The 25,562-nt window shown below is 38.9% G+C and overlaps 1 protein-coding gene and 1 long non-coding RNA gene across 2 annotated transcripts in view; one reads left to right on the forward strand and one right to left on the reverse strand.

Annotated features, from left to right (window-relative positions):
• Positions 1 to 1,358: 1,358 nt before the first annotated feature.
• Positions 1,359 to 9,919, forward strand: LOC122750210. The gene is made up of 4 exons (XR_006355731.1): positions 1,359 to 1,391; positions 1,498 to 1,582; positions 7,689 to 7,798; positions 9,082 to 9,919. It is a non-coding gene; the product is annotated as an uncharacterized LOC122750210 (long non-coding RNA).
• Positions 6,227 to 25,562, reverse strand: part of CLNS1A (chloride nucleotide-sensitive channel 1A) — a 29,558-nt gene continuing 10,222 nt past the window's right edge. Inside the window, exons 2-7 of the mRNA XM_043996880.1 lie at positions 22,880 to 23,016; positions 18,908 to 19,027; positions 17,736 to 17,843; positions 16,488 to 16,661; positions 11,803 to 11,892; positions 6,227 to 7,082 (exon numbers count right to left, since the gene is read on the reverse strand). Of these exons, the coding sequence (XP_043852815.1) occupies positions 11,825 to 11,892; positions 16,488 to 16,661; positions 17,736 to 17,843; positions 18,908 to 19,027; positions 22,880 to 23,016 (607 nt within the window). The 3' untranslated portion in view covers positions 6,227 to 7,082; positions 11,803 to 11,824. The remainder of the gene's footprint in view (positions 7,083 to 11,802; positions 11,893 to 16,487; positions 16,662 to 17,735; positions 17,844 to 18,907; positions 19,028 to 22,879; positions 23,017 to 25,562) is intronic.

Below are 25,562 nucleotides of genomic sequence, written 5' to 3' on the forward strand. Positions count from 1 at the left end.
ACATGATGGTAAGAAGTGTTATAGATTGCATAACTGCCTCAACTCTGTATTATATAAAGGGGGAGATATATATATATATATATATATATATATATATATATATAAACTGGAAGCGAGTTTGGGGATTATATAGACTTAGGTTAGAGTTAGGAGGATTATCCGTATTTCTTTTTCCCTATTCCCTTGTCTTTGATTTTATTAATTCCACCTTTGCTGTTTATTTTATTCCTATTAATAAAACCTGATTCATTTGTGGAAAAGAGGCTGTTAGGCTCCTTTCTTATTGGCCTGGGAGAAATATCTATAAAGGCAGTTTGGACTGCCTTTGGACCTAAAGGTTCCTCATTATTTCCAGGCCCCCAATATTATGGTGAACCACTCAATTAACTCTCCATATATTAAATTTGGCCCTCACAGAGCTTTTCTATCTCCTTTCCCATATGACTTTTCAAGCTGTTGACTTTTTTCTCATGACTCTCCTGCATCACTCTCATTTCTCTTTCCATTCTTTCCTCCCTTTCTCTAAATCTTCTATCTCTCCTACTTTCTCTTCAAAGTCCCTTTTGAGTGCTTCCAAGGCCTGAGACCAATTTATATTTTTCTTGGAAGGTTTGGATGTTGTAGCTTTGACTTTGTTATTATCTTCTTCTGAGGGTATATTCTGGTCTACCCCTTCTCCAAAGAAGATGTTTATTGTCTGCCGTTTCTTTTGCTGACTCATCTCAAGTCAGAAGTAGTTGTCTGATTGAAATCAGATTCTCTATAGTTGGAAGGTTGGTGTGCTTGTGCCCCTCCCCCACTGGGTCACCACTACTTGATTTGGCCCACTGGTTCAGAACCAGAGCACTTCATCCCAACTCCAGGAGAGACTATAGCCACTTCACCCCGGCCAACCACCGAACCCCCTCACCAGTCCAAGAGCTGAGCTTCAGAAGAGGCCGCTGGTGCTGAAGACTTGGAGGTGTCTCCTCTTTCAGCCTGATCAACAGGTAATTTCGATTGCTGTTTCTGGCTGGAAAATAGTCTCACTCTGTTCTTATGTGAGTTAGGCCGCCTTAGTTTTTTGGTTTTTTTTTAAATGGCATTATTCAGGAGTGAGTGGATGGCTTTGTTGAGAGCTACTGGGAGTCACAGCCTCTCCTTAGCCATCTTGGCTCTGCCCCAGGTAACTTATAATTAAGGACTTTTTTTCTCCTACCACACAATGAGTTGTTTAATGCTTTAATTTTTTTTTTTTTTTGCAGGGCAATGGGGGTTAAGTGACTTGCCCAGGGTCACACAGCTACTGTCAAGTGTCTGAGGCCAGATTTGAACTCAGTTACTCCTGAATCCAGGGCCAGTGCTCTATGCACTGAGCCACCTAGCTGCCCTCATGCTTTAAATTTTAAAGTGTAAGTCTGTAACTATTCAAAGCTTGATTGACTTGTGATTATTTTTTAAAGGGGTGGGGCTTATTTTTTGCCTCATTTTCTCCCTTTTCTTTCCATTTCCTAACAGGTTAAATCTTAGCAAGTCATGTTCTGTTCCCGTAATTGGTTGTGTGTCTATGTAGGTACAGTGGATGGCTCGCCTTAATATTGAGGTAAGAAAAAAACCAGCCTCTTTCAAAAACAAAACAGGTTTATTAATGGGAACAAATTTAAAACACTATCTGAATCACACAAGTGAAATTAATAGAACTAGAAACAATGTATAAATCTCTGGGATAAAAAGGCCCCAGGCACCTGAACCTGCCTCCAGCCCAGCTAGCTCCCAAGAGCTAGTTTTGCCTAAAAAACAAAACAAACTCACCACACCCAAAATCTGTGGCTTTAAGGAGAATTAGCTTTGTAGTCTCCCAGCAGCTCCTCTAAATGTCTGCCTTCTTTCCCCATTTCCCTCAGAACACTCTCTAACTACCTTTATTCCTAACTCACTCTAAGTGAAACTAACTGTATCTCTGACTCTCTCACTGAAAGGTTCTTAGCCATGCTGAGTCTCTGATTGACTCAGCACACCCACATGGGCTGTCCCCATTATAATCTAGCCAGACCCACATGGGCATGGGAACACTATTAGAGGAAAGCCTAGTTACTTAGTTTGTTTTTTTTTTGTTTTTTTGTTTTTGTTTTTTGTGAGGCAGTTGGGGTTAAGTGACTTGCCCAGGGTCACACAGCTAGTAAGCATTAAGTGTCTGAGGCCAGATTTGAGCTCAGGTCTTCCTGACTCCAGGGCCGGTGCTCTATCCACTGGGCCACCTAGCTGCCCCTATTTACTTAGTTTCAATAAATGTTCCCTGTGGTCAGAGTTCCTCTTGTTTGTTCAATTATCTCTCAAATACACACCCATCCTCTCTTAGGCTTTTCAAAATTACATTTTTTCAGTCTGACCATAAAAAAAGCAAAAATAGGATTATGAAAACCCCAAATCACAATTAATTCCTTACACAACTTAATCTAATCCAGGTGATACAGGGTCCCAGACTGCCTGTATGAAAACCACCTCTGCCACTATCAATCAACCTCCTCAGATTTATCCCATTCTATCTCCCAGATTTCTATTGTGCTTCCTTGAAACCAATTCTATTGTAAACAAACCACCCTTCACGCCTTATAGCTATAGAGTTTCCTCTCATACTTATTCCATTGTCTTGCAATCCCAGAAACTGGCTCCACCAGAAAAGATTGTATCCTTGGTCATTGTTTCCAGCACTACATGCAATTCTCTTCCCCATCAGCCCCTCACCCTACCCCACCCCATGTCACAGGCAAGGTCCTAAGAGGAGCAAGCATACTGCATGCTGCTACTTGGATATTATTCATAATATTGCCACCATCACATTTTCTTTCCTTTGGGTTTCAATCCATCCAGATGTAGCATCCTCTCCAGATCTTGGTAGCAGTTAACCACCAACCTTTCTCAAGAAGTCCAGGGGGCAGCTAGGTGGCGCAGTGGATAGAGCACCGGCCCTGGAGTCAGGAGGACCTGAGTTCAAATCTGACCTCAGACATTTGACACTTATTAGCTGTGTGACCCTGGGCAAGTCACTTAACCCTGATTGCCCCACAAAAAAAATTAAATAAAAATTAAAAAAAATTACTTCTCCTGGTTCTGTTCACTTCACTCTGCATCAGTACATCCAAGTCTTTCCAGGTTTCTGGCCTCAGAAACTTGCTAGCTATGTGACCCCCAAGCTCCTTCGGCCTCAGTTTCCCCATCTGTAAAATGGGGAGAATTATAGCACCTACCTCCCAGGATTGCTGAAGATAAAATGAGCTATTTTTAGGTACTTTGAAAACCTTAAAGGCTATATAAATGCTAGTTATTGTTAATCATTCACTTGGTTTTTCCTCTATGACTTTTCAGTTCAAATACCTCAACAGCCCCAACCTGCATCTTCACGCCACCTCAGCCACCCAGGTGGACTCCTTTGCTCTTATGATCACCCAAAATTGTTCTATCTACATGATACATATCTCTGAAATCCTGGTCAAAGCCTCCCAATCCTTCCATCCTTTCATGTGTTTGATCCCTCTTAACCTTGCCCTCATGCTAGTGATAAGGATGTTATTCAATTAAATCAGGTAAATATTTTGGACTGAAGGGCATCATTTATTACAAAGCACTAATGACTGAAGAAAGGTGACAACATAAAAATTAAATTTTATCATTTTCCACCACCAAAATCTTTCTCCCTCTCCCTCATATAAAACCAAAATCCCTGCTACAAATGTGGATAGTGAAGGGGAAAAAATCCTGTATTAGGCATGTCCAAAAAATATGCCTCAATTTGCATTCTTAATCATTCACCTCTTTTATCAGGAGGTATATGTAGCATGTTTCATCATGAGTTCTCTGGAATTGGGGTTGGTCCTTGTGCTGATTAAGAATTCCCAAGTCTCTCAGAGTTGTTTGCCTTTACAATAGTGTTTCCATAGTATAAATCATTTTCCTGGTTCTGCTTGTTTCACATTGCATCAAGTTATACCAGTCTTTCCAGGTTTTTCTGAATCCATCCCCCTCTTTATTTCATACAGCATAATATTCCACTTCATTAACATGCCAAAATTTATTCAGCCATTTCACAATTAATAGGCATCCTCTAATTTTCCAATTCTTTGGTGCCACAAAAAGAACTGCTACAAATATTTTTGAATATCCTTATGAATTTATTTTCCTTGGGATTAATTCCTCCCTTAATATACTATCCCAGAGGCACAGTGGATAAAGCACTGCCCCTGGATTCAGAAGGACCCGAGTTCAAATATGGCCTCAGACACTTGACACACTTATTAGCTGTGTGACCCTGGGCAAGTCACTTAACCCTCATTGCCTGGCAAAAAAACTCCCCCAAAACCAAAAATACAAAAACCTACTATCCCTTGTATTCCCCACCCCTTTCTCTGTCAAGTGAAATGTATTATGGTACCAATCTGTGTTTTTAAAAGTTTGATTTGTTTTACATTTGCAAATTACTACCACTTCATAAGAGGTCTCATAAAGTTAAACAGTGAAGTAAAAGTAATAATATAGTGACCTCTTTTGAAAGTACATATAACATTTCATTGTTAATTTTGTTGGCATATAGTTAGGCAAAAATTTTTAACAAAATCCCTTATTTGTTAATTTAAAACATTTTTTTTTTTGGTTTTGCAGGGCAATGAGGGTTAAGTGACTTACCCAAGGTCACACAGCTAGATAAGTGTCTGAGGCTGGATTTGAACTCAGGTCCTCCTGAATCCAGGGCCAGTGCTTTATCCAGTGCCACCTAGCTGCCCCATTCCTTATTCATTTGTTGTGAATTCTTTTTAAAATTTTTGATACTACTAATTTAGTTTTCCTTTTTAAAAATCAAATTAGCTAATAGTTTGTTATTGGGGTCTCTTTTAAAAGAAGCTCCTAGTTTTATTATTTTTGTTTCTAATTTTGCTAATTTTTGTTTTGTCATTTCATTGATATTTTCAAAATTTGGTTTTTTTAAAAAGTATTTTCAGTTTCATTCCCAGTTCATTGCATTGATCTGTTCCTTTGTTATTGTTGATAATAAAAGTGTTGAGATATATAATTTTCCCCTAAGAACTGTTTTGGCTAAATTCACCTTAGTAGAATCCCTAGCTCAGGGGCCAAAGCAGGCACTTAATTAATGCTTGTTGGATTGGACTAAATAATGTAAATGAAGGCAACACAAAAGGCAATAATTTGGACTACATGCCATGAGATCAGTACTAGTTTTAGAGATGATGAAATACTTTCCTTTTTTTTTTTTAAGTGAGGCAATTGGGGTTAAGTGACTTGCCTAGGGTCACACAACTAGTAAGTGTTAAGTGTCTGAGGCCGGATTTGAACTCAGGTACTCCTGACTCCAGGGCTGGTGCTCTATCCACTGCACCACCTAGCTGCCCCAATACTTTCCCTTTTTAAATGGGAATAGTGACAGTAGAAAACACTGATAGAAGCAGTTGTATTTTTTTTTTTTAGTGAGGCAATTGGGGTTAAGTGACTTGCCCAAGGTCACACAGCTAGTAAGTGTTAAGTGTCTGAGGCCGGATTTGAACTCAGGTACTCCTGATTCCAGGGCCAGTGCTCTATCCACTGCGCCACCTAGCTGCCCCAGCAGTTGTATTTTTTTTGTTTTGTTTAACTGTTTTTCTTTATTATGAGAGGTCTGAGGGTGGGGAAAGGTACACTGGGAAAGTAACAAGATCATAGGCACATGGTCAGTATGTTTTGCTTAATTCATAGTTACAAAGAAGGGATTCGTTGGCAGGATTGTTGCAAAATGATGGGAAATAACAGTAATGTGGTAAAACAAAAGTTAAACAATTGTTGGCTAAGTATTTTATTATTTATGTACCTGTGGAATGAGAGAAATTGAAGAACATTTGATGAACTGGTAAATATTCTGGATTTTTTCAGAGTATTAAAATTATTTTAATTTCTTAATCTTGAATGACAAATTGACACCCACTTGTCAGTGGGAACTTTTAAGTGATAACAGGTGACTGTTATTTGACAGGGTTTCCTACTTTAAGGGGGAGATGTGAAAATCTCTTAAAACATGGCTCTGGTATATTTTTCTAAGACAACTGGCTAAAGAGGCATGAGCAAACAAAGCTCAAAATATTAAGAATTTCCCGTTTCCTTGTAGGGTCGTACTACAAAAAGGATACATATCAGACATACATTGTCAAATAAAACACATCTATCAAAAGATTAAAAACGCAGCATGAAGAGAGACACCACAGAATAACATATAAAACCTAATTTATTTATTTAGCTGTAACAAAGACAAAAGGATTCTCTTTTGTGGTATTTTAAGGAACTCACCCCAACCTCTCTAACTCTTCAGAGGAACCTAAGAGGGGATAGCTTTTGAGGCCAATTTGTCACAACAGACTGGAATTATAAAATTCATTTTTCAGACTAAAGTGAAATGTGAAAATAGCAAAAGCTTGTCAGAAGCTCCCAGCTTATGTTAATTAATGGAGGTCGGTGGGACATGGTAGAATAGTTAATTAGGCTACTCATAGAAGCAGGAATAAGCTAATCAGGCTTTGATATTCCCTATGGGTAGTTACCTGATTGATCCAGAGTACAAAAGAGCAGAGGCAAGCCTCTGAGACCTCTTAATCTCCTTTTCTCAAGGAGCAAGTGCTGCTACATACATATGCATGCACACATGCATACATGTGTGTAGAGATATGTATGTGTACACACATATGCATGTGTGAATGTACCTACGTATGCACATCTATGGCATATTCTGGTTGCACATCCTCCCACCTCCTATTTTTTTTCCATACTCCTGCACCATGTGGGCCTCCTGCCTTAAGGAAGATGAATACTGTGAGAGGAAGATTTATAGGCCTAGATGATTGCAACTGGGCATGGGATTCTTGAGTCAATAAGCTCTTGGGTGAATTCAGCCACTTCTGTTAATAAAGACTAAGCTTCTGCTGGTGGTGATTCATATGGCCTCAGTATAAGTCTGTCTGAAGAAAGAACTGGTTTAGGTCACTTTTGCAGAGGGGGAAAAAGTTGTTTCTTCTCCTGCCTCTCCACCATGGAAAGATAAAGTTCCCTCATTCAGTAATATGCAGAATCTGAAAAACAAGAGATTAGCAGCTTTTAAAACAGCTAATTTACAGCACCTTTTAGTGAGAAAAAAAATCCGTGTTGGCGTGGACATTTTAAAAACAAAGTAATTCCTTGTTCATTGTAATAATACATTTTTAAAATACCTACTTAAAAATTGTGTACAATCCTGGGAATTTTCACTGTCAGTCACCATTTTAAGATGCTCAGTTTTTACTAACACAATGTCTCCTGTTCTCTGGCGTGAAGAAAATAGAAAAGTAGACAATTTTCTCATTAGGAAGCTCTATGATATGACAGTTATTTCATCATTACACGGTCTCTCCAGAATTCTAACCAGAGCATTACAGGAACATCGCACTTGGGTAATGAGTAGACTATGTTCTATAATCCTGGCAAATGAAGGTTAGAGATCGAGGTATTCAGGAAGTTCTTTTCTCCCTTTTCTGCATGACTGGTCTGAAGAAATCAATTTAAAGAAATCTAAAAATGTGTTTCCCATACAAGAAAACTTGAAATTCCCAAACTTATACCCACTGAGTCATCTGAATGCTAAAAAGTGTGACTAGAAATAAGAAAACAATAAATTGTGATGTGAAATCTTCTTGTTTCAGGTGAGAGTCAAAAGCTGATATAAGAACATAGAAAACCTGGGTGTGGAGGCTGGATGCTGGTCCACCTCAAGAACACAGGCTTGGAGGAAGAGGGGTGGAGAAGTGGGGAAGTAGGTATCTTAAAAGCTGTGAATTCTGAAAAAAAGAGAGAGAGAGAGAGAGAGAGAGAGAGAGAGAGAGAGAGAGAGGAGGGGGAGAAACAGGAAACACAACCTTAGGGCTCACTTATTCCAAAACTTCCTCTATGCCATCGATCATGTTGCTGCTCCTAGTGCTGTTATTCTCAGGAACCATGGAGAGCAAGACTGATCCCACTTCTACATGACAGTCCCTTAGATACCTCAAAACAGCCGCCATGTGCTCTCTAAGTCTTCTCTTCAGGCTAAACATCCCTTTGCTTCAATTAGAGGTGTCCACCAACCTGCTCGCCTTTCCCTGGATACATCAGCTTATTCAAGTCCTTCCTAAATAGGGTCTGTTGAACTGACCCCCAGTATTCCAGATATAATCTGACTAAGACTGTGCAGCTCAAGATTACAATTATTGCATGGCTATCCCAGAGAATTGGTCCTTTAGTAGTACATGCTTCTTGGACAGATACTGCACATAAGAAAGAGCTAGGCCCAGCATTGAAGAGGAAGAAAAGAACAGGCTGGACTGCCTTTGGGAAATTGCAGTGTTTTTAACGAACCCATGCTTTTGCCTGAAACAAAGGCCCATCTTACTGATAACATTCTTCCAGTGATCCTCCATACCTAAGAGTCTTAGAATACCACAGTTTCTGAAGAATTAAATTTTAGGTCATCCAAAGGGAAATGGAGAAGGCACAGCATAAGTCTGAGTAGGCTGCAAAATAATACCATTAAAGAATTATACAAAAATGGCTGTGTAAAGTTTATCACCAGATGTGTGACCAGAAAAGGAAGTGGGCTGGTCTGGTGAGAGCAAGGAAGAGATGGAGAACTCATGGGTTCCTGTCTTCCCACCACATCAAAAGTGGGCCACACTGGGTGGCCATCGTGTACAGGATTTATGGGAGGGCATGGATGAGAAGAACCTAAATCCTTAAGTATATGTCATATCCCCTTAGTCTATCAATTTCCTAGGTCTGGGGACCACAGGGATGGGCAGGGTGTGGAGATTGGCTTTTTTTTTTACCTTTCCAGCACTAAACACAGGACCTGAGTTTAAAGGAACCATGATGTTCTAAGTGTAGGGCCTCTCTCCACACTGAGATCATAGATTCATTGAGCAACTGGAATAGGTTTAGACTGTGCTCCCCAAGGTGCATTACTCTTACTTTTACCTGCAATTAAGTTTATCTGCCAGTTTTCTGACTACTGATAAATACATGCTTGTGACTGTTGACACTGACAATTTCATGACTTTTTAGGGAAATTTGTCCTTCAGCTCACAATCAGAGCTATCCAAAAAGAGGAATGGGGCATCTAAAGAGGCTGTAAGTTCCTCATGACTGGAGGCAGCTTGCTCACTTGGTGTGAAAAGAAGACAGAGAGGACACGACGGCTATTTTGAGGTATCTAAAGGACTGCCATGGAGAAGTCATATCAGTCTTGCCCTTCTTGGTTCCTGAGAATAACAGCAGTAGGAGTAGCAACACGATTGAAAAGTGCAGTGGTGAATTTAATCCTGATATGGGGAAAAACTCAAAAAAGAGCTACCCAAATGAGGAAGAGGCTGCCTAGAGAGTGACTGTCCCTTCATGGAGCTCTTCAAACAAAAGTTGGCTGACCAGTTCATGGATAGTGTAGAAGGGATCTTCATTCAGATATGAATAGGGTTAAATGGAATTCTCTTCCAAGATTGACAGCTTGTGAATATCAATGTAATAAAACACCACAATGCAATTAGGAATGCTAACAATCAAACTGACATTTATTAAGTACCTATTGTGTACCATAAGAGCTTGGGAATGAAGACAAAAAATGTAGCAGTCCCTCTTCCCTCAAGAAAATCACACCCTCTGGGAGAGACAACATGTACTTATAAATACGTGGTTGAGATAAACACAGATAATGAATGCTTTTCCAGTTTATTAACACAACTGACACTGCACAGGTTTGCAAAGTACCTTCCTCACAATAATCCTGTGATTTTTTCAAGTATTATTTTCCCCAATTAGGAGATGAGGAAACGGGTTCTGAGAGACAAACTGACTTGCTCAGAGTAAGTGTCCAAGGCAGGAATTTGAACCTAGGTTTCCATATTCCAAGTCCATTAATTTTTTTTTTCACTATATTATTTTGTGGACCTGGGTTCTCATAATGGGTTATGTCAGCAGGGCAAGAGCTCTGGCAATTCCTATAGCAATCTAGAAAGGACATGAATGAGAGTCTGCAAAAGACCCTTAGAGTCACCCACTCCTCTAAGAATCACTTTAGAGATTTCAGACAGGACCATATCCAGAAGACAAACTTTTTGGCCATAACAACTCAAAAAAAATTTATTAAGGCACAAAAGGGTTGTGGATTGTATTGATGTAGTTAGAATACCCACACTAATGAAATCACAGATACTTAAAACATTCAAGCATTATTCAGTGTCAATCTCCAGAGTTTCTAATATACTTTGACCATGCATTAACTGCCCTTTTGGACAGAACACAGCCCTTTAATGGGGTGAAATACACACAATGTATTTATTAAAATACACACAATATATTTATTAAAGCCATATGTGTGTGTTATCTTGTAATAGAAAACTTAATAAAGATAGTGACTAAGTTTTATTCAAATTTTCTAACTCCCCAAGTATCAGTGAAGAAATTAAATTGATTCTGGATCATTTTACAATTGATTCTATTCTGTAACTGATCCTAGCTATTCTACATAACTGCACCATTTTGTATGACTGCTCAAACTACCTTTCTAAATCCTTGAGTTGACCTTAGGAATTCAGCTTTCACTCTAAGTTAGTTTAAAGGCAGAATTAAAGAAAAACTGTTATATACCATACCTTATATTTAAAGGTCTACAAGCTGATCTATTTCCACAAGGTATACTGTTTGTCTTTGCCTATTTTCTTGTACAATTTTTTTTTCCCCTTGGGGTAGGGGGAGAGGAGGAGAGGTAATTGGGGTTAGGTAGATGACTCACCCAGGGTCACATAACTAGTGTCTGAGGCCAGATTTGAACTTAGATACTCCTGACTCCAGGGCCTGTGCTCTAACCCACTGCACCACCTAGTTGTCTCTCCTTGTACAAACTTCCTTTTTTTTTTTTTTTTAAGTGAGGCAATTGGGGTTAAGTGACTTGCCCAGGGTCACACAGCTAGTAAGTGTTAAGTGTCTGAGGCCAGATTTGAACTCAGGTACTCCTGACTCCAGGGCCGGTACTGTATCCACCGCGACACCTAGCTGCCCCTTTGTACAAACTTCCTAACAAACCCTTCTAGGAGCCAGGGAATCTACTATCCCTGGTCCACTAACAATGTTCTCAGGATGCAGATGGGTCCCATAAATCAATCAAGCATTCCTTAATGACAAAGAGGGGTAGTTACTAGCTCCATATAAGTGCTAGTCTACTCTTCTTGATATAACCTATCATGTTGTTCTCACCCCCATCATCCTGTCTATCCTGTAACTAATCACATTGCTTTCCCAACCTTCTCAACTATGTACTTCCCAAAACTATATTAAGGCTAGTGAACCCTATCTCTGGGTCTTCTGGTCATTGAGAGAGGCCACTGACCCAACTGGTTACTGCTAGCCTAACTAATTAATAGATCATGCTTACACCACTGTCTCTCAGTTTACCTTAATGTTCAAATGTAACACGTAGCATAGTTCTCTGCATAGAGTAGATAACTAATGTTTGCTGAATAAATAATGAACAAATGAGTATCTTAACCAGATCATGAAAAGTAAAATTTGGTATTTCATATTATTAGCAGCTCTTTTTTTTTTCCCAAGGCAATGAGGGTTAAATGACTTGCCCAGGGTCGCACAGCTAAATGACTGAGGCCGGATTTGAACTCAGGTCCTCCTGAATCCAGGGCTGGTGCTTTATCCACTGTGCCACCTAGCTGCCTCTATTTCATATTATTAATGACAGCCAAGTTCAAGGCCAAGTAAGAAAACAAACCATTCACTCACTTAATTTCAGCATAAGTAATCTTCAATGATCAACGTCTGCATCCTCAAACTGTCCAGCAACTGTTGGTGTGGTATCTATCTCCATTCCATCTTGGAAAAAAGCAGAGAGCCAAAGGTAAGACAAAATTATTTTAAATCGTTTAGTGAATATTTGTCAAGTGCCAGCATGGCCTCATCAAGAACAGGTTAAGAAAAACTAAACTTATTTCCTTTACAGACAGGGTTACTATACTGGTAGGTCAAAGGAATGCCACAGATAGAGTTTAACTAAGTTTCAAAAATATCTGGCAAAGTTGCTCATACTATTCTTGTGGGGAAAATGTGGAATACAGCAGTGGTCTTCAAAGCGGGCTGCACAATGATATACTGGGGTAGAAGAAAATATGATAACTATAGTTTATATTATATATATATATAATATAGTTTATATATTATAAAAATGAGCTTTACCAATATTTAATATACACAGTGAAAATGGTATCCTCATTTGGACTGTATGTAAGATGGTCTTCTATCATAATAGTATGTGAAATATAGTAAGAGTAGAGTGGGAATCCCACAATGAGAGAGGGAATGATGGTGGTGCTTTCACTCTGTATTTCAATGCACTGCAACTTACATGTGCCCAATTAAGTGGATTCACAAATATTTTCTCTGACCTTTTAAAGTGTTTTTTTTTAATATTTTATTTTCATTTATTTATTTATTTATTTTGGTGAGGCAATTGGGGTTAAGTGACTTGCCCAGAGTCACACAGCTAGTTAAGTGTTAAATGTCTGAGACCACATGTGAACTCAGGTACTCCTGACTCCAGGGCCGGTGCTCTATCTACTGCGCCACCTAACTGCCCCTTAAAGTGTTGTTTTTTTTTTTTAAATAAAATACATAACATTTAGCATAATGGCAACAAGTATGAAATTTTAAAATAAATGTACATACATAGGCATGTATTGGGAGAGTATTTGATCAACTTTTTTTTAGTGGAGTAAATAAAACCCCTTTTAAATAAAACTTTAAAAGTTTAGAGATTATAGGACAATTATACAATGGTTGAATAGTTGGATTCCAAGAGCGGTCAGTTATTAACATCCCACACAACGGTCAACTTGTTAGGTGACCCAGGTCTCTAGTAGAATGCTTGGCCTTGAGCTGTTTAACGTTATTATCAATAACACACATAAAAGTATCTGTGTCATTGGGAGGTAGATGGTACACTTATCAAATCTGAAAGTGACGTAAAGGGATAGCTAACCCAGCAGAAGACAGAATAGGAATCCAAAAAGACACTGAAAGTTTAGAGAACTGGGCCAAAATAAAGCGGGTGAAGTGCAATAGGGACAAGTGTAAACTTTTACACTTGAGTCCAAAAAGTTAACTCCACAAGATGGGAATGGCGTAGTTAAGTCAGTAGTTTGTCTAAAAAGCTTAATAAAAGCCAGCAATGTTACGTATAAGCTGAAATCTTATGGTCAGTCGCTGCATTGAGAGTGGCAAGGCAGTGTGTCTAGGAATGAGCAGACCACATGGGAACATGGTGTTCAGTTATGGAAGGACACTGAGAAGCTAGAGATCATGCAGAGAAAGGCAGTTAGTATGGTGAAAGACCAGAATCTATGTTTATTTTATAAGGATCCAGAAATGTTTAACCTAGAGAAAACTCAGGGACATACTATATAAATGTCTTCAAGTATCTGCAGGGCTGTCATGTGGAAGAGGGAAGGGACTTGTTCTCTTTGACCCCAGAAGAAAGAACTAGAAACAATGGATGGAAATGACAAATTTAGGATGGGTGTCAGAAACGATTTCTTAACAATTAGAAATATCTAAAAGAGAAATGAGTTGTTTTAAGAAGTGGTGAGTTCCCCCTTACTGGAGGACTTCAAGCAGAGTCTAGGTGACCATTTGTCAAATATGTTGTCATGGAAAGTCCTTTTCAGATATGGATGTGGCTGTGTGGCTGCCCCTCTAAATTTCAAAGTCTGTGAACTGTGAATACTTTTATTCAGAGTAAATTACATTACAGTAAGTAGAAAAAGAGCTGGCATCCTCTGATGCTAAGAAGTTGGTAATGATTTAAAAGAAAACATCAAGGAATTGTTAAAGAAAAAAATAGTATTGTAACAAAGCTGAAATGACCATTTTAAATGCTTTGGAATTTTTGGCGTGGCAGAGTGCTAAGCTCTTAATTCTAATAACAAAATAGTGTCATGAACCCTTAATAGTTAGTCAAATCTCATGTTATTAATAAGGCACTCCATTAAAGTTCTATTGTTATTTCTTATTGTGACTTGAAGTGTCTGACTTCTAAAATACTGAACCACAAGCTAGATCTGGCAGGCTCTACACCAAGATGAAAAAGCTTCATAGTATGGGTTCACGGTGAATGCATTTCTTCCGTCTAAGGACCAGCCCAGCTAAATTTGAAGTGAACCAGTACTAGGTGATGAATTTAGAGCTGCTGAGTTATGGTGGGATTTGCAATCTGTTTTGAAGGAAGGTGTAACCACACCAAGATTACAGCTTCTGAAAACATTAATTAATGGGGTATACATGGAGAACATGGACAAAATCAATTCACAAAAAACCCCTCTAAAATAGAATTTTACCTCATAGTCCATAAGGCATATACAAGATGTTAATGAGTAACAAAATCTAGCTAATGAACATTAATTTCTATAGGAAATCAGTACCCTAGTTACAACCACTTGTGAGGTTTTAAAGAATAAAGACAACTCTCTAGTTCTTCATTTGTAACATAGGAGTATTTATACCAAGTTAAGAAGGATTAGCAATGCTATAGTGATCAGACCATCGGAATAGGAGACAGGAGGCCTGAGTTCTCATCTTGACCTCAAAATTAATTGTATCAAATCATTAAATTTTTTGTCTTGGTTTTTCAGTTCCTTATCCTAGATTAAAAAGAAAAAACTTAGATTGATCTCAAAATTTCCCTCCAATTCTAAAATTCTATAACTTACACACTGAACTCTGAAAATGGAGAGAATTTCTAGGTAATGACCATCTAGACTGGGTGCATGTAAACATGAAATGAAAGATTAGAAGAACAGAACTGTATTGCAAAGCCCCATTTCCTCCCGCCCCAGCATTAAAATGAAAATCCTTTTTTGTACAGTAACCTTGTCTGGTCTGTGTTTTACATTTACCTTCCTCCACTCTCTGGTTCTCTTCCTACCTGTATGACCACTGCTCCTAAATCTTCTTTGCTGCTTCTTCATCCAGGCCATACCCCCAAATTGTGGATGCCCTCAAGACTCTCCATTCCTTTCTTTCCTCTCCTCTCCCTTCTGCTCTGTTGGATTCAATGACCATCTCTATGTAAATGATTCTCAGAGCTACCTATGCTTTCCAAGTTTCTGTCCCATTATCAACAACTGTTGGGACATCTGCACCTCAACATCCCTCGTCCAAAACAGAATTCATTATCATTTCCCCTAAAGCCTCCCCCATTCCAAACTTTCCTATTACTGTCAGGAACACAACGCAAAGGTTTACATCCTCAGTTTGACCCTCACTCATCCCCCAGACCCACTGTTTCCAAGCCTAAAGGTGTCTACCATCACAACTTCTCCTGTCTGTCCCCTTCTCTCCACTCACACAGCACCACCCTGGCTCAGGCCCCCACTCCCTCTCACCTAGATTCTTGCAATAGCCTCCTAATTGGTGTCCTAGAATAGTTTCTCACCAATCTAAGTTCCTCCTAGGCTCTTGATAGGCTTCCTAGCCTCCTTCAAGGTTCAATTCCAATCCTACCTTTTCCAAGAGGCGTTATCTGATTCTCTGGCTACTAGTGCCTTCCTCTAGAAGATTAATTTTTGCCTGCTCAGAATTCCTTCCCAGAAATTGGAAGTCAGAGACTTTAATGCCACTTCTGCAAGGTCAAAGAGTCAGCAGTGGGTGAACCCTGATCTCCGGACCTCTAGCAGTTTCAGCATTAGAATTAAACAGAACAGGGGCAGCTAGGTGGTGCAATGGATAGAGCACCAGCCCCGGAGTCAGGAGTACCTGAGTTCAAATATGGCCTCAGACACTTAACACTCACTAGCTGTGTGACCCTGGGCAAGTCACTTAACCCCAATTGCCTCACTTAAAAACAAACAAACAAACAAACAAACAAAAAGAATTAAACAGAACCAGGGCAGCTAGATGGTGCAGTGGATAAAGCACCAGCCCTGGATTCAGGAGGACCTGAGTTAAAATCTGGAAGACACTTGACACTTACTAGCTGTGTGACCATGGGCAAGTCACTTAACCCTCATTGCCCCCCCCCCCAAAAAAAATTAGAAAGAAGAACACTTAATACAACTCTCACTCCTGAGCAAACACCATAATTTGGTCAAAGTGTAAACTGTTAGCTTTGTAGAAAGCATCTAAAAGGATTTACATGACATGCACCAGAAGCAGAGTGGTACAGCGGAAAGGATACTGGATTTGCAGTCCCAAGGCCTGGATTCAAACCCCAACTGAAGCTGCCAGTTACTACCTAAGTGACCTTGAGCAAGTCAATTTTCCTTTATTGGGCCTCAGTTTACTCAGCCCTAAGATGAAGAGGTTGGACAAGCTGGCCTTCTAAAGCCCCTGCCAGTTCTAAAACTATGAACCCATAAAGAAAAGATTGAATCTCTGATATTATCGTTCAGGCCCAATATAAAAGGTAAAAGACTCACCTTCATAATCCCTAATTGAGTCTTCTGTCCTTACTCCAGCCATGTTATATTGGCTGCTCACAGACTGAGCAAGCATTCCTTCCAATCGCTCCAGAGTGGCTTGTCCTTCTGCCGTTAAATGAGACAGTCCTTCTTCATAGGTGTAAAATGTAGGAATATCCCCTTGCCCTTGTTCTGAATGTACAAATTTTTAAAAAATCAAATGAGATAATAGGAAGTACTTTGCAAATCTTAGAGCTTTATGTAAATTATTATTTCAAATTATAGCATAACACCTAAAACAAAAAAAATCCACATTAACATTGTTTTCTGGGAGCAGCTAGATGGCGCAGTGGATAGAGCACCGGCCCTGGAGTCAGGAGTACCTGAGTTCAAATCCGGCCTCAGACACTTAATACTTAACTAGCTGTGCGACCCTGGGCAAGTCACTTAACCCCAATTGCCTCACTTAAAAAAAAAAAACAAAAACAAAACCCACATGTTTTCTGCTGAATAGCACATACAGTTAAATTCTGGCTTCTAGCAGGGTTCGGAGCTCAAGCAGGAGAGCCCTGGAGAAACAAATCCAACAGGCACATGTCCCAGCATGCAGTAATCTTTCCCAAAAGGACCAAAAGTCAGGCTTGAGAGGGTGAAGAATGTTATGTGAACAGTAGCGGTAGATAAGTGTTTAGTCATGAGGGGCAAAATCTCCAGAACAGGGGTTTGTGTCAAACATGACAGTATGTAAAGAAAAGGAAGCACGAACATAGGTGGAAGTAAGTCATTTGTGTGTACACTAGACCAGCTGGGAACAGGACAGTTATTTCAGGACACAGAGGACTGACCGTCCTATAACAGGGAATATATCCTACTCAAGGTCTATCCTACCAGAGATGATAAAGAAGAGTTTTTGGAAAAGTGGAAATGATCTGTTAGAGTGGGTCAGAAACATGACTTGGTCTTGGGAAATGTGACTAAAAGTTACTAAATGTTACTAAAGGTTCCTTTTTCATGCCTGTTTTTTACTCTATTGAGGCCTTTTTCTCACTTGCTCTGGCCTAAGTATGTGATCTTTTGCATGTGTTTGCTGATTCAAAAGATAAAATGAATAAACCATGACATTCACCTTTCCTGTATGTAGAAAAATAACACAAATATCAACACTGTACCACGTAACACATATACCCAGAAAAGATTATAAATCTCTGTCCTGATACTTAGGTTGAATCAAAATTGAAATAAAGCAAAGCACAAAATTTCACTAACCATGTGCTTCCACATCATATTCTTCTCCATCATAATCATCTGAATCTTCATCCTCAGGATCTGGATGTAAAGCTTGACATTCACACATTGCAGCAAACAATGCTTCCACTGAACCAACAACAACAACAACAACAAAGAGAGAGAGAGAATGAAAGAAAGAAACTATCTTTTCTTTGGTCAACAAGAAACATGACCCTAATGAGATGATTAAGAATACAGACTTAGAGCTGGAAGAGATCATTTTACAAGTAAGCTGTAGGACTGGAAAGGCTGTGAACTGATCCAACTGCTCTTGAGACAATTGGAATTATGTAAGAAAAGTCCCTAAACTGTTCATATCTTCTGACTGAATCCTCCCACTACTGAATAGCTATTACCTGCTCCAACCCCCCCCCATAAAAGGTGAGTGATGAAAAAGCCAATACAGAGGAGAAAATATTGTCTAGGAAAATATTCACAGCAATATTCTTTATGAAAGCAAAACACTAGAAACAAAATGTGTGCCCAATGATTGAAATATGGCTGACAAAATTGCAGTATATAAATATGTAATGGAGCACTATTGTGTCATAAGAAACTGATGAACTATAATGAACAATCTGTCCTGGAAAACTGATAAGGAAACAAACCTTCCTTCTCTCAGAAGAAAAAGGAGGATTATGGATGTGGAATCAATGGTATATACACTGTTAGACTAATGTTATACTGTTCAATTATTGGGTTTTTTCCCCTTTGTTACAAGGAAGGGTTAAATAAATAGACAATAAAGAACTGAGTATGGAGTAACTAAAGGCAACAATAAAACTTTTTTTTTAATAGAGCACTGGGGAAAAAATGACCAGAACTGTCTATTCCTCTGATGTGCTGGACAACTGTTCTGTGGTGTTTATTGATCACAGGACTCAGAACTTTAAGATTTTAAAAATCATTTAGCACAACCTCCACCTCTTCATCTGACAGATGACTAGCTGGTCACATAGAAAGTAAAAGTAGCAGAGCCAAAATCCAACCCCAGGTCTTCTGATTCCAAATTTAGTGTTTTTCCCCACAATATCCCCGTGCCCCCAACCCTGTATTACTGGGTTATCAAAGACACTTAAATTGTGAATAAACACATCAGCTATAAGTTTTTACTCAATGAAAGAAAAACCAGTGAACAAGGGAACACTCACATGCTGACTTATCACTTGGTACAAATCTGAACTCAGCAATTGGTTCGATATCTTCATCACTGTCCTCATCTTCTTCCCCTTCTGCCATTGGAGTTTCTTTGAGTTCTTTTGGTTCTTCCTCTAAGAGGAATGGGGGGAAAAAACTTTTACATTATATTGTCCTGTTTGTAATTGGATTACTGAAACTACACCAAAGGAAATTTAATGAAATGTCTAAGTATTCTAATTCTAATTTTATCAAATCAACTATGAAATATTTTTGAGTCAAAATGTGAAATCTACACTGAAAACTGCTTGACAACAGTTTTATGTTGTCATTTGTTGGAATGATGTTTTACTACCTTTCTTAATGCCACAAAGAGGTTGGGTAATTTCTCAAAAGGACTGAAATATAACAAGCTAATTAGAAAGACTAAGAAATAACACTATTCGAGACACAAGGACAGTACTGCCATTTCCCAATAATATACTACAAATAAAGTCTACTCATTTTTGACTCAAAAAATAAATTAATCATTTCAGCTTCCAACAAGTTGATATAAGTAATCACTTAACTTTTTTTTTTGGGGGGGGGAGTGGGCAATTAGGGTTAAGTGACTTGCCCAGGGTCACACAGCTAGTGTCAAGTGCCTAAGGCCAGATCTGAACTCAGGTCCTCCTGAATCCTGGGCCTGTGCTTTATCTACTGCACCACCTAGCTGCCCTCACTTAACTTTTAAAAGGGCTTTTAAAAAAGATTATACATATATACTAAGAAGACACATTTAAAGTGGAATACAACTCCACATTCCTCTTCAAGAGATCAGAAAAAGATACTGAAAGTACTGTAGAAATTATGTCCAAAAAACCTAGCCAATGCAAAAAAAAAAAAAATCAGCACAGAGAAGGGAGGGGAAAAGATATAACAAAGTACTTCAAGATGCTATCTTAAATTATTCATCCAGTCTGGATGAAATGCTGTAAGGGCTATATGGTCAATCTTAGCAATCCCCAAAGGGAGATCTAACTATCATTTAAAGGGTCAAAAATGTTGGAGAAAGGTAGAAATCAAGTAATGTTTTAAAACAAAGGTATAAATCTTTTACCAAATGAACAAAGAAAATGGCAGTGATGGTATGACTCACAACAAAGAAAGAGGATGCCCACAAAGTTGTTATGGAATTCTAACTTGGCAACCCAAAACATTTCTATCTCGAAAAGCTTTTTTCACTGCTCTAGAGAATAGTTTTTGTAAAAAAAAAAAAAATTTCCTTATACTGAAATATATTCAAGAAACTCTCCCATTATTACTATACACATATATGTGTATACCCCATCATTACCATATATATATATATATATATTATATATATCCCACACCACAACCAAATTCAGTATTCCCTGAATACACCCTGCACTTCCCACACCCTCCAACTCTGTGCCATAAGCATTAGCTACCATCATTCTGCTATTCCATCCAACTGAAACACTATCTCCCAATCATTTCTCAATACCCTGTTCAAAGCTACCTCCTTCACTATCTTCTTTAATCATTTAGGCCAAAAACAATCTCTCTCCTCTGAACTTCTATTATGTTGTTTTTCATTCTCCTATGGTGCCTACAACATACTATCTTCTAGGACCTAGTAAGGTACTTTTCAGCCCTACATTTCTAAGTTTACCCAATTACTTGTACATATATATCTCTTGTAAAATATTTTTAAATTGACTAACTTAATTTGGGGGGCTAAACTATGGATGACTAGAGGACTGATCTTTCTGAGTGGAGGACTAATCTGGGGACTTTTGACATTTGGCTGACTTCGTTAATTTAATGTGGGCCGTTTATAAAGTTCCACCACACTGCTCCCAAACTGATAAACTAAAGATTAAGAAGCCTTTTAACCACATAATCAAAGCAGAGTTTATTTATGAGATACTATTTCAAATTAGGAATACAGGGAAATAAAATGTACAACCTGACTGCTTTCCTGTGGTCTCTTTTCCACTGTCTCTTTCCCACCTGCCAGCTTGGAACTTCTTGAATACAATAAGGGCCTTAGCCGCCTCCGGCCTCAGGGCACGTTACACTTTCCCTGGTTTGTATTAAGGCCTGTAACCCTGTCAGTCCTGTCTCCTTTTCCGAACGGAACTCTCCTTCGTCCTTGTCCGGGCTCCCCTCTAGTCAGCCTCTCTCCTAGTCCGTCCTTCTCTAGTCAGCCCCTCTCCTTAATCTTGTCTCTCTATCTAGTCCATCCTCACTCCTTCTTTAGTTCGTCTCCCCCCTCCTGTCTCACTCCCAGGTCTATATATACCTTTTCTTCTCTCCACTCAAATCACGGGGCTTCCTCCCCCCCCCCCCCAGACCAAGCTAATCCACCAGCCAGAGCTGCAGCTGGGGGGGGGGGGGTGCGCTCTCGAGCCTCATGCCTCAGCACAGGCTATCCTTCAGATAGCTCTGCTCAGGTCGGAGCTGGGGGCTCTTTTTCCCCCCAACTGTCCGACCTGGCGTCTTGTATAGCCCACAGGGCTTTTTCGCTCAGCTGAAGCTGAAGAGGAGGGGGAGAGACCCTGAGGGCCTAAGGCTTTCTAATCTCGGCCTAAAGGTAGGGTCCAAGAATCAAAATAAATTTCCACACTCTTTTATGTCCTGCAATAGACAAAACTAGAGATTATATTTTACTGCTATTTGAATCCCAACAGCATCTAAAGCATTATGTCTTACATACTACAGATGCTTCATTTCTTGAATGAATACGAACATTAAACCAAATGCAATATACAACACTCTTCAATCAAAACATAGCTGTGGGACAGCTAGGTGGCACAGTGGATAGAGCACCAGCCCTGGAGTCAGGAGTACCTGAGTTCAAATCCGGCCTCAGACACTTAACACTCACTAGCTGTGTGACCCTGAGCAAGTCACTTAACCCCAATTGCCTCACTAAAAAACCAAAAAACATAAAACAAACAAAACATAGCTAAAGAATGAAATGGAACTTTGGTTTTGTGCCTAAGGACCTATACTTGGGTACTTACAGTCATATCTTTTTTTTTTTTTTGTGGGGCAATGGGGGTTAAGTGACTTGCCCAAGGTCACACAGCTAGGAAGTGTCAAGTGTCTGAGGCCGGATTTGAACTCAGGTACTCCTGAATCCAGGGCCGGTGCTTTATCCACTATGCCACCTAGCTGCCCCCATATTTTTTTCAATCAGTCGCTCCAATCTTTGGAGAGTCTACAATAGTCATAATTTAGGATCCCATAACAAAAAATAAAATACTTTGGTGCTATGAATGAATTTAAAATAATAATTGAAAAACTCAGGAGAAATTAACTGAATTCAGTTTTAAAACAGCAACTGGAAGAAACAAGAGACATCCATGTGGATATTGTCAAATACTAAAAGAGAAAACTGATTTAGTAGCCATAATTGTTGAATTAATCTCAATTCCCATAAAAATTCTTCTTTAATCACCTGGAAAACAAAGGGCTGTGACCCAAATCTTTAAGTATGCCTAATTAGGACTTCTAACAAAAGTAGGGCAAAGCTGAACAAAAGAGACAAAGAATTATTCTCTAATTAAGGAATTCTAAGTGCTAAGTACATAGAAAAACAAGGGGTTGGGAAAGATGGGGAATGTAACAATCACCCTTCATAAATAATGTGCTAAAATGTAAAATTTCACATGATGAAATACAATTCAAGCCCATGACAAAGAACTCCAAAAGGACTTTCAACTAAATATAAAAGTATTAAAAATAAGTGGGGCAACCAACTATTCATTCCAGAGTCTTAGAATTGTTTGTTTGGTTTTTTTGCATTGAGGATTTCAGAGCAATTTCATTTTAAGGAAATCTGACCTAAGTTCTTTGTTCTAAAATTCAAATTGAGTCCTCGAAGTAATGCTACCATCTCTCAATAACATTAGATTATCTTTCATAATACAATTTTCCTGGAAAAGGGGGACAAGATTAAGGAAGTCATACTGTACCTGCAAATCGAGCATTGACCATAACATATAAGTGCTCTTGTGGATAGGCATTTAGGTCCCTGGAGACAGCATGTAAACTAATGGTGGGATAGTCCAGAGAAAATCCTATTCCAGAGCCATCTAACCAGGACAGGCGGCTGAAAAATATAGTTAAGCAAGTTAGTTACAGAACTTGAACTGGTTTAATATACCAAAGGTTATTAAAATGTTATGTTTTCATATAAATATCACACACATACCTTCAAAACACTTACTTAAAAATGAGACTTGGTAGCAGGTATATAATTCTTTTGGGCCTGCTTTCCAACTGAAACCTATTCCTTTTCCCAGTTTTGTTTTTGACAGAATTAAAACATGAAGTTCTACATTTCTAAGGTCATATCAATGCTAGTCCTTAGGTAGTATGATACTAAAAAACTTAGAACTATTAGAACAATGATTATGCAAGGTTCAGAGTATTTTTTGGGGGTGATTTTCTCTTTGAATGATGCTTCAATTTCACCTTTCTTTTTTCTCACAATCAGGTCATTCCTTTTCTCCCTTCCCCAAGAAGGGTATAATAAAGGCCAGTTTAGCTCAACAGCCTGGGACGGAGAAAAAGAAAAAAAAAAGGAAAAAAAGCTAATACAGCAAAACCAAAGTGGGAAATAATCTGACAAGTCTTGAACAAAAAAACCTATTAAAATGTACAAGATTAAGTTTAGTAGCACAGATACTGGCATTATGTAAATTTTGTATAATATGACTGTGCGTGCCAATTAGTATAAAGTAATTTTTGTTGGCAAACTATAAGAATTCTAGTTTAATGCATCATAATAAGAATCTGACTCAATACTATTAGCAAATAAACAGCTCATTGTAAGACTGAATCATAAAAAGATATTTTTTCCCCCTCAAGACTCTACCTGTATGTTTATATTTATTGTACAGACAGTTCTCACTTTATGCAAATTTACCACAAAATTTTCACTCCCTGACCAGCAGTGGCTGGGCTCAGCTCTGGTTCCCTGCAAGGGTGCAACTTTGTGGAAGGGATGGGGCCATACCCCTAATAGAGGGGGAGTTCTGGGCAATGGTCCACTTACCTTATGAGTGAACTAGCTACATAAAAAACATCACACTAGTAAGAATTCACATTTATATAGACACATTTCAGTTCATAACATGGTTTCCTCACAACAACTCTGAGATACTGTGGAAGTACTCTCTCCTTGTCTCTTCTCCCTACCACCTGCATTGAAAGCGATGAAACTGAGGTTCAGAAAGATTAAATCACTTCAATAAGAAGATGCAAACCTTAGACTTGGAATCAGGTTTTCTAATTATCTTTTGCTACTCTTTCTACCACAATTTACTAAGTGTATTGCAGATTATACATTATGCATTCCACTAGTGGTCTACAACCTAAGGTGTGTTAGGAATGAATCATGAACCAATGCTGACCCAAGGGCAGATTATTGATGATAACATTCCCCTCATCAGTACCATTTTAACACTGCCTCAGAGACACCAAAGAAGAAAAATGCCAGAAGCCTGAATACAGAAATTGTGCTGAGATGTTAGGGGCCAAATAAAGGTCAGAAGAGAAAATCAAGCCCTTGGATGCTCATGGGGAAACTGAAGCTACAGACCCAGGAATAGCTGGGACCTTCAAGGTCAAAAGTAAACAAAGAGAGAAAATAAAAAAGGACTAAATTAGAATAAGTCTTGGGATATATTTGTATTAAGAAAGTTAAGAAGGGGCAGCTAGGTGGCACAGTAGATAAAGCACCGGCCCTGGATTCAGGAGGACCTGAGTTCAAATCCCGCCTCAGACACTTGACACTTACTAGCTGTGTGACCCTAGGCAAGTCACTTAAACCCTCACTGTCCCGCAAAAAAAATTTAAAAATAAATAAAACAAAAAAGTTAAGAGACAAGTCATCAAGAGAAAACCAACTCTCAAAAGGAGAAAAACCAGGGCATGACAGACAAGGAAAACTCATTTGAAGAAGAATTAAACAGTAAGTGGACAACAGAGGAAAGGAAAGAAATAGGAATGAAATACACCAGAAAAGAGGTTGGAGGAAGGAAGATGTATATGGTACAGGCCATGTATATGGTGAAGGGGTGGGTGCAATCTGTAGAGAGTTGTGGCCAAAAAATTCAACAACCTTTGACCAACCTGGTGGTGGGTCTTTCCTGAACTAGTGTTCAGACAATAAAACCCACTACTGGATCAGTACTGGAAGTTTTTCCTGCTTGGTAGAACATGCCAAGGCTTGTACTCTACTCCGCTTTTACAAACCTAGGGCTCACTTCATGTTATGATGAGTCCAGAAAGGAGGATTTTATTTTAGTGTGTGTGTGTGTGTCTAGGTCTTCTCTATTTTTTTTAAATCTTAAAAGTAATTTTTATTTTCAAATTCCATGTAAAGATAGTATTCGGGGCAGCTAGACGGCACGGTAGATAAAGTACCAGCCCTGAATTCAGAAGTACCCGAGTTCAAATCCAGCCTCAGACACTTGACACTTACTAGCTATGTGACCCTGGGCAGGTCACTTAACCCCCACTGCCCCGCAAAACAAAACAAAACAAAACAAAAAAACCAAACCAGTATTGAGAACAATAATCTGGAAGTTCCTTTCAAAGATGTAGGTCATAACTCATCCTCATCTGCCCATCCTGTGTAACTGTTATCCA

Source organism: Dromiciops gliroides, chromosome 3 (genome assembly GCF_019393635.1).
Source record: "Dromiciops gliroides isolate mDroGli1 chromosome 3, mDroGli1.pri, whole genome shotgun sequence".
NCBI classification, from domain to species: domain Eukaryota; kingdom Metazoa; phylum Chordata; class Mammalia; order Microbiotheria; family Microbiotheriidae; genus Dromiciops; species Dromiciops gliroides.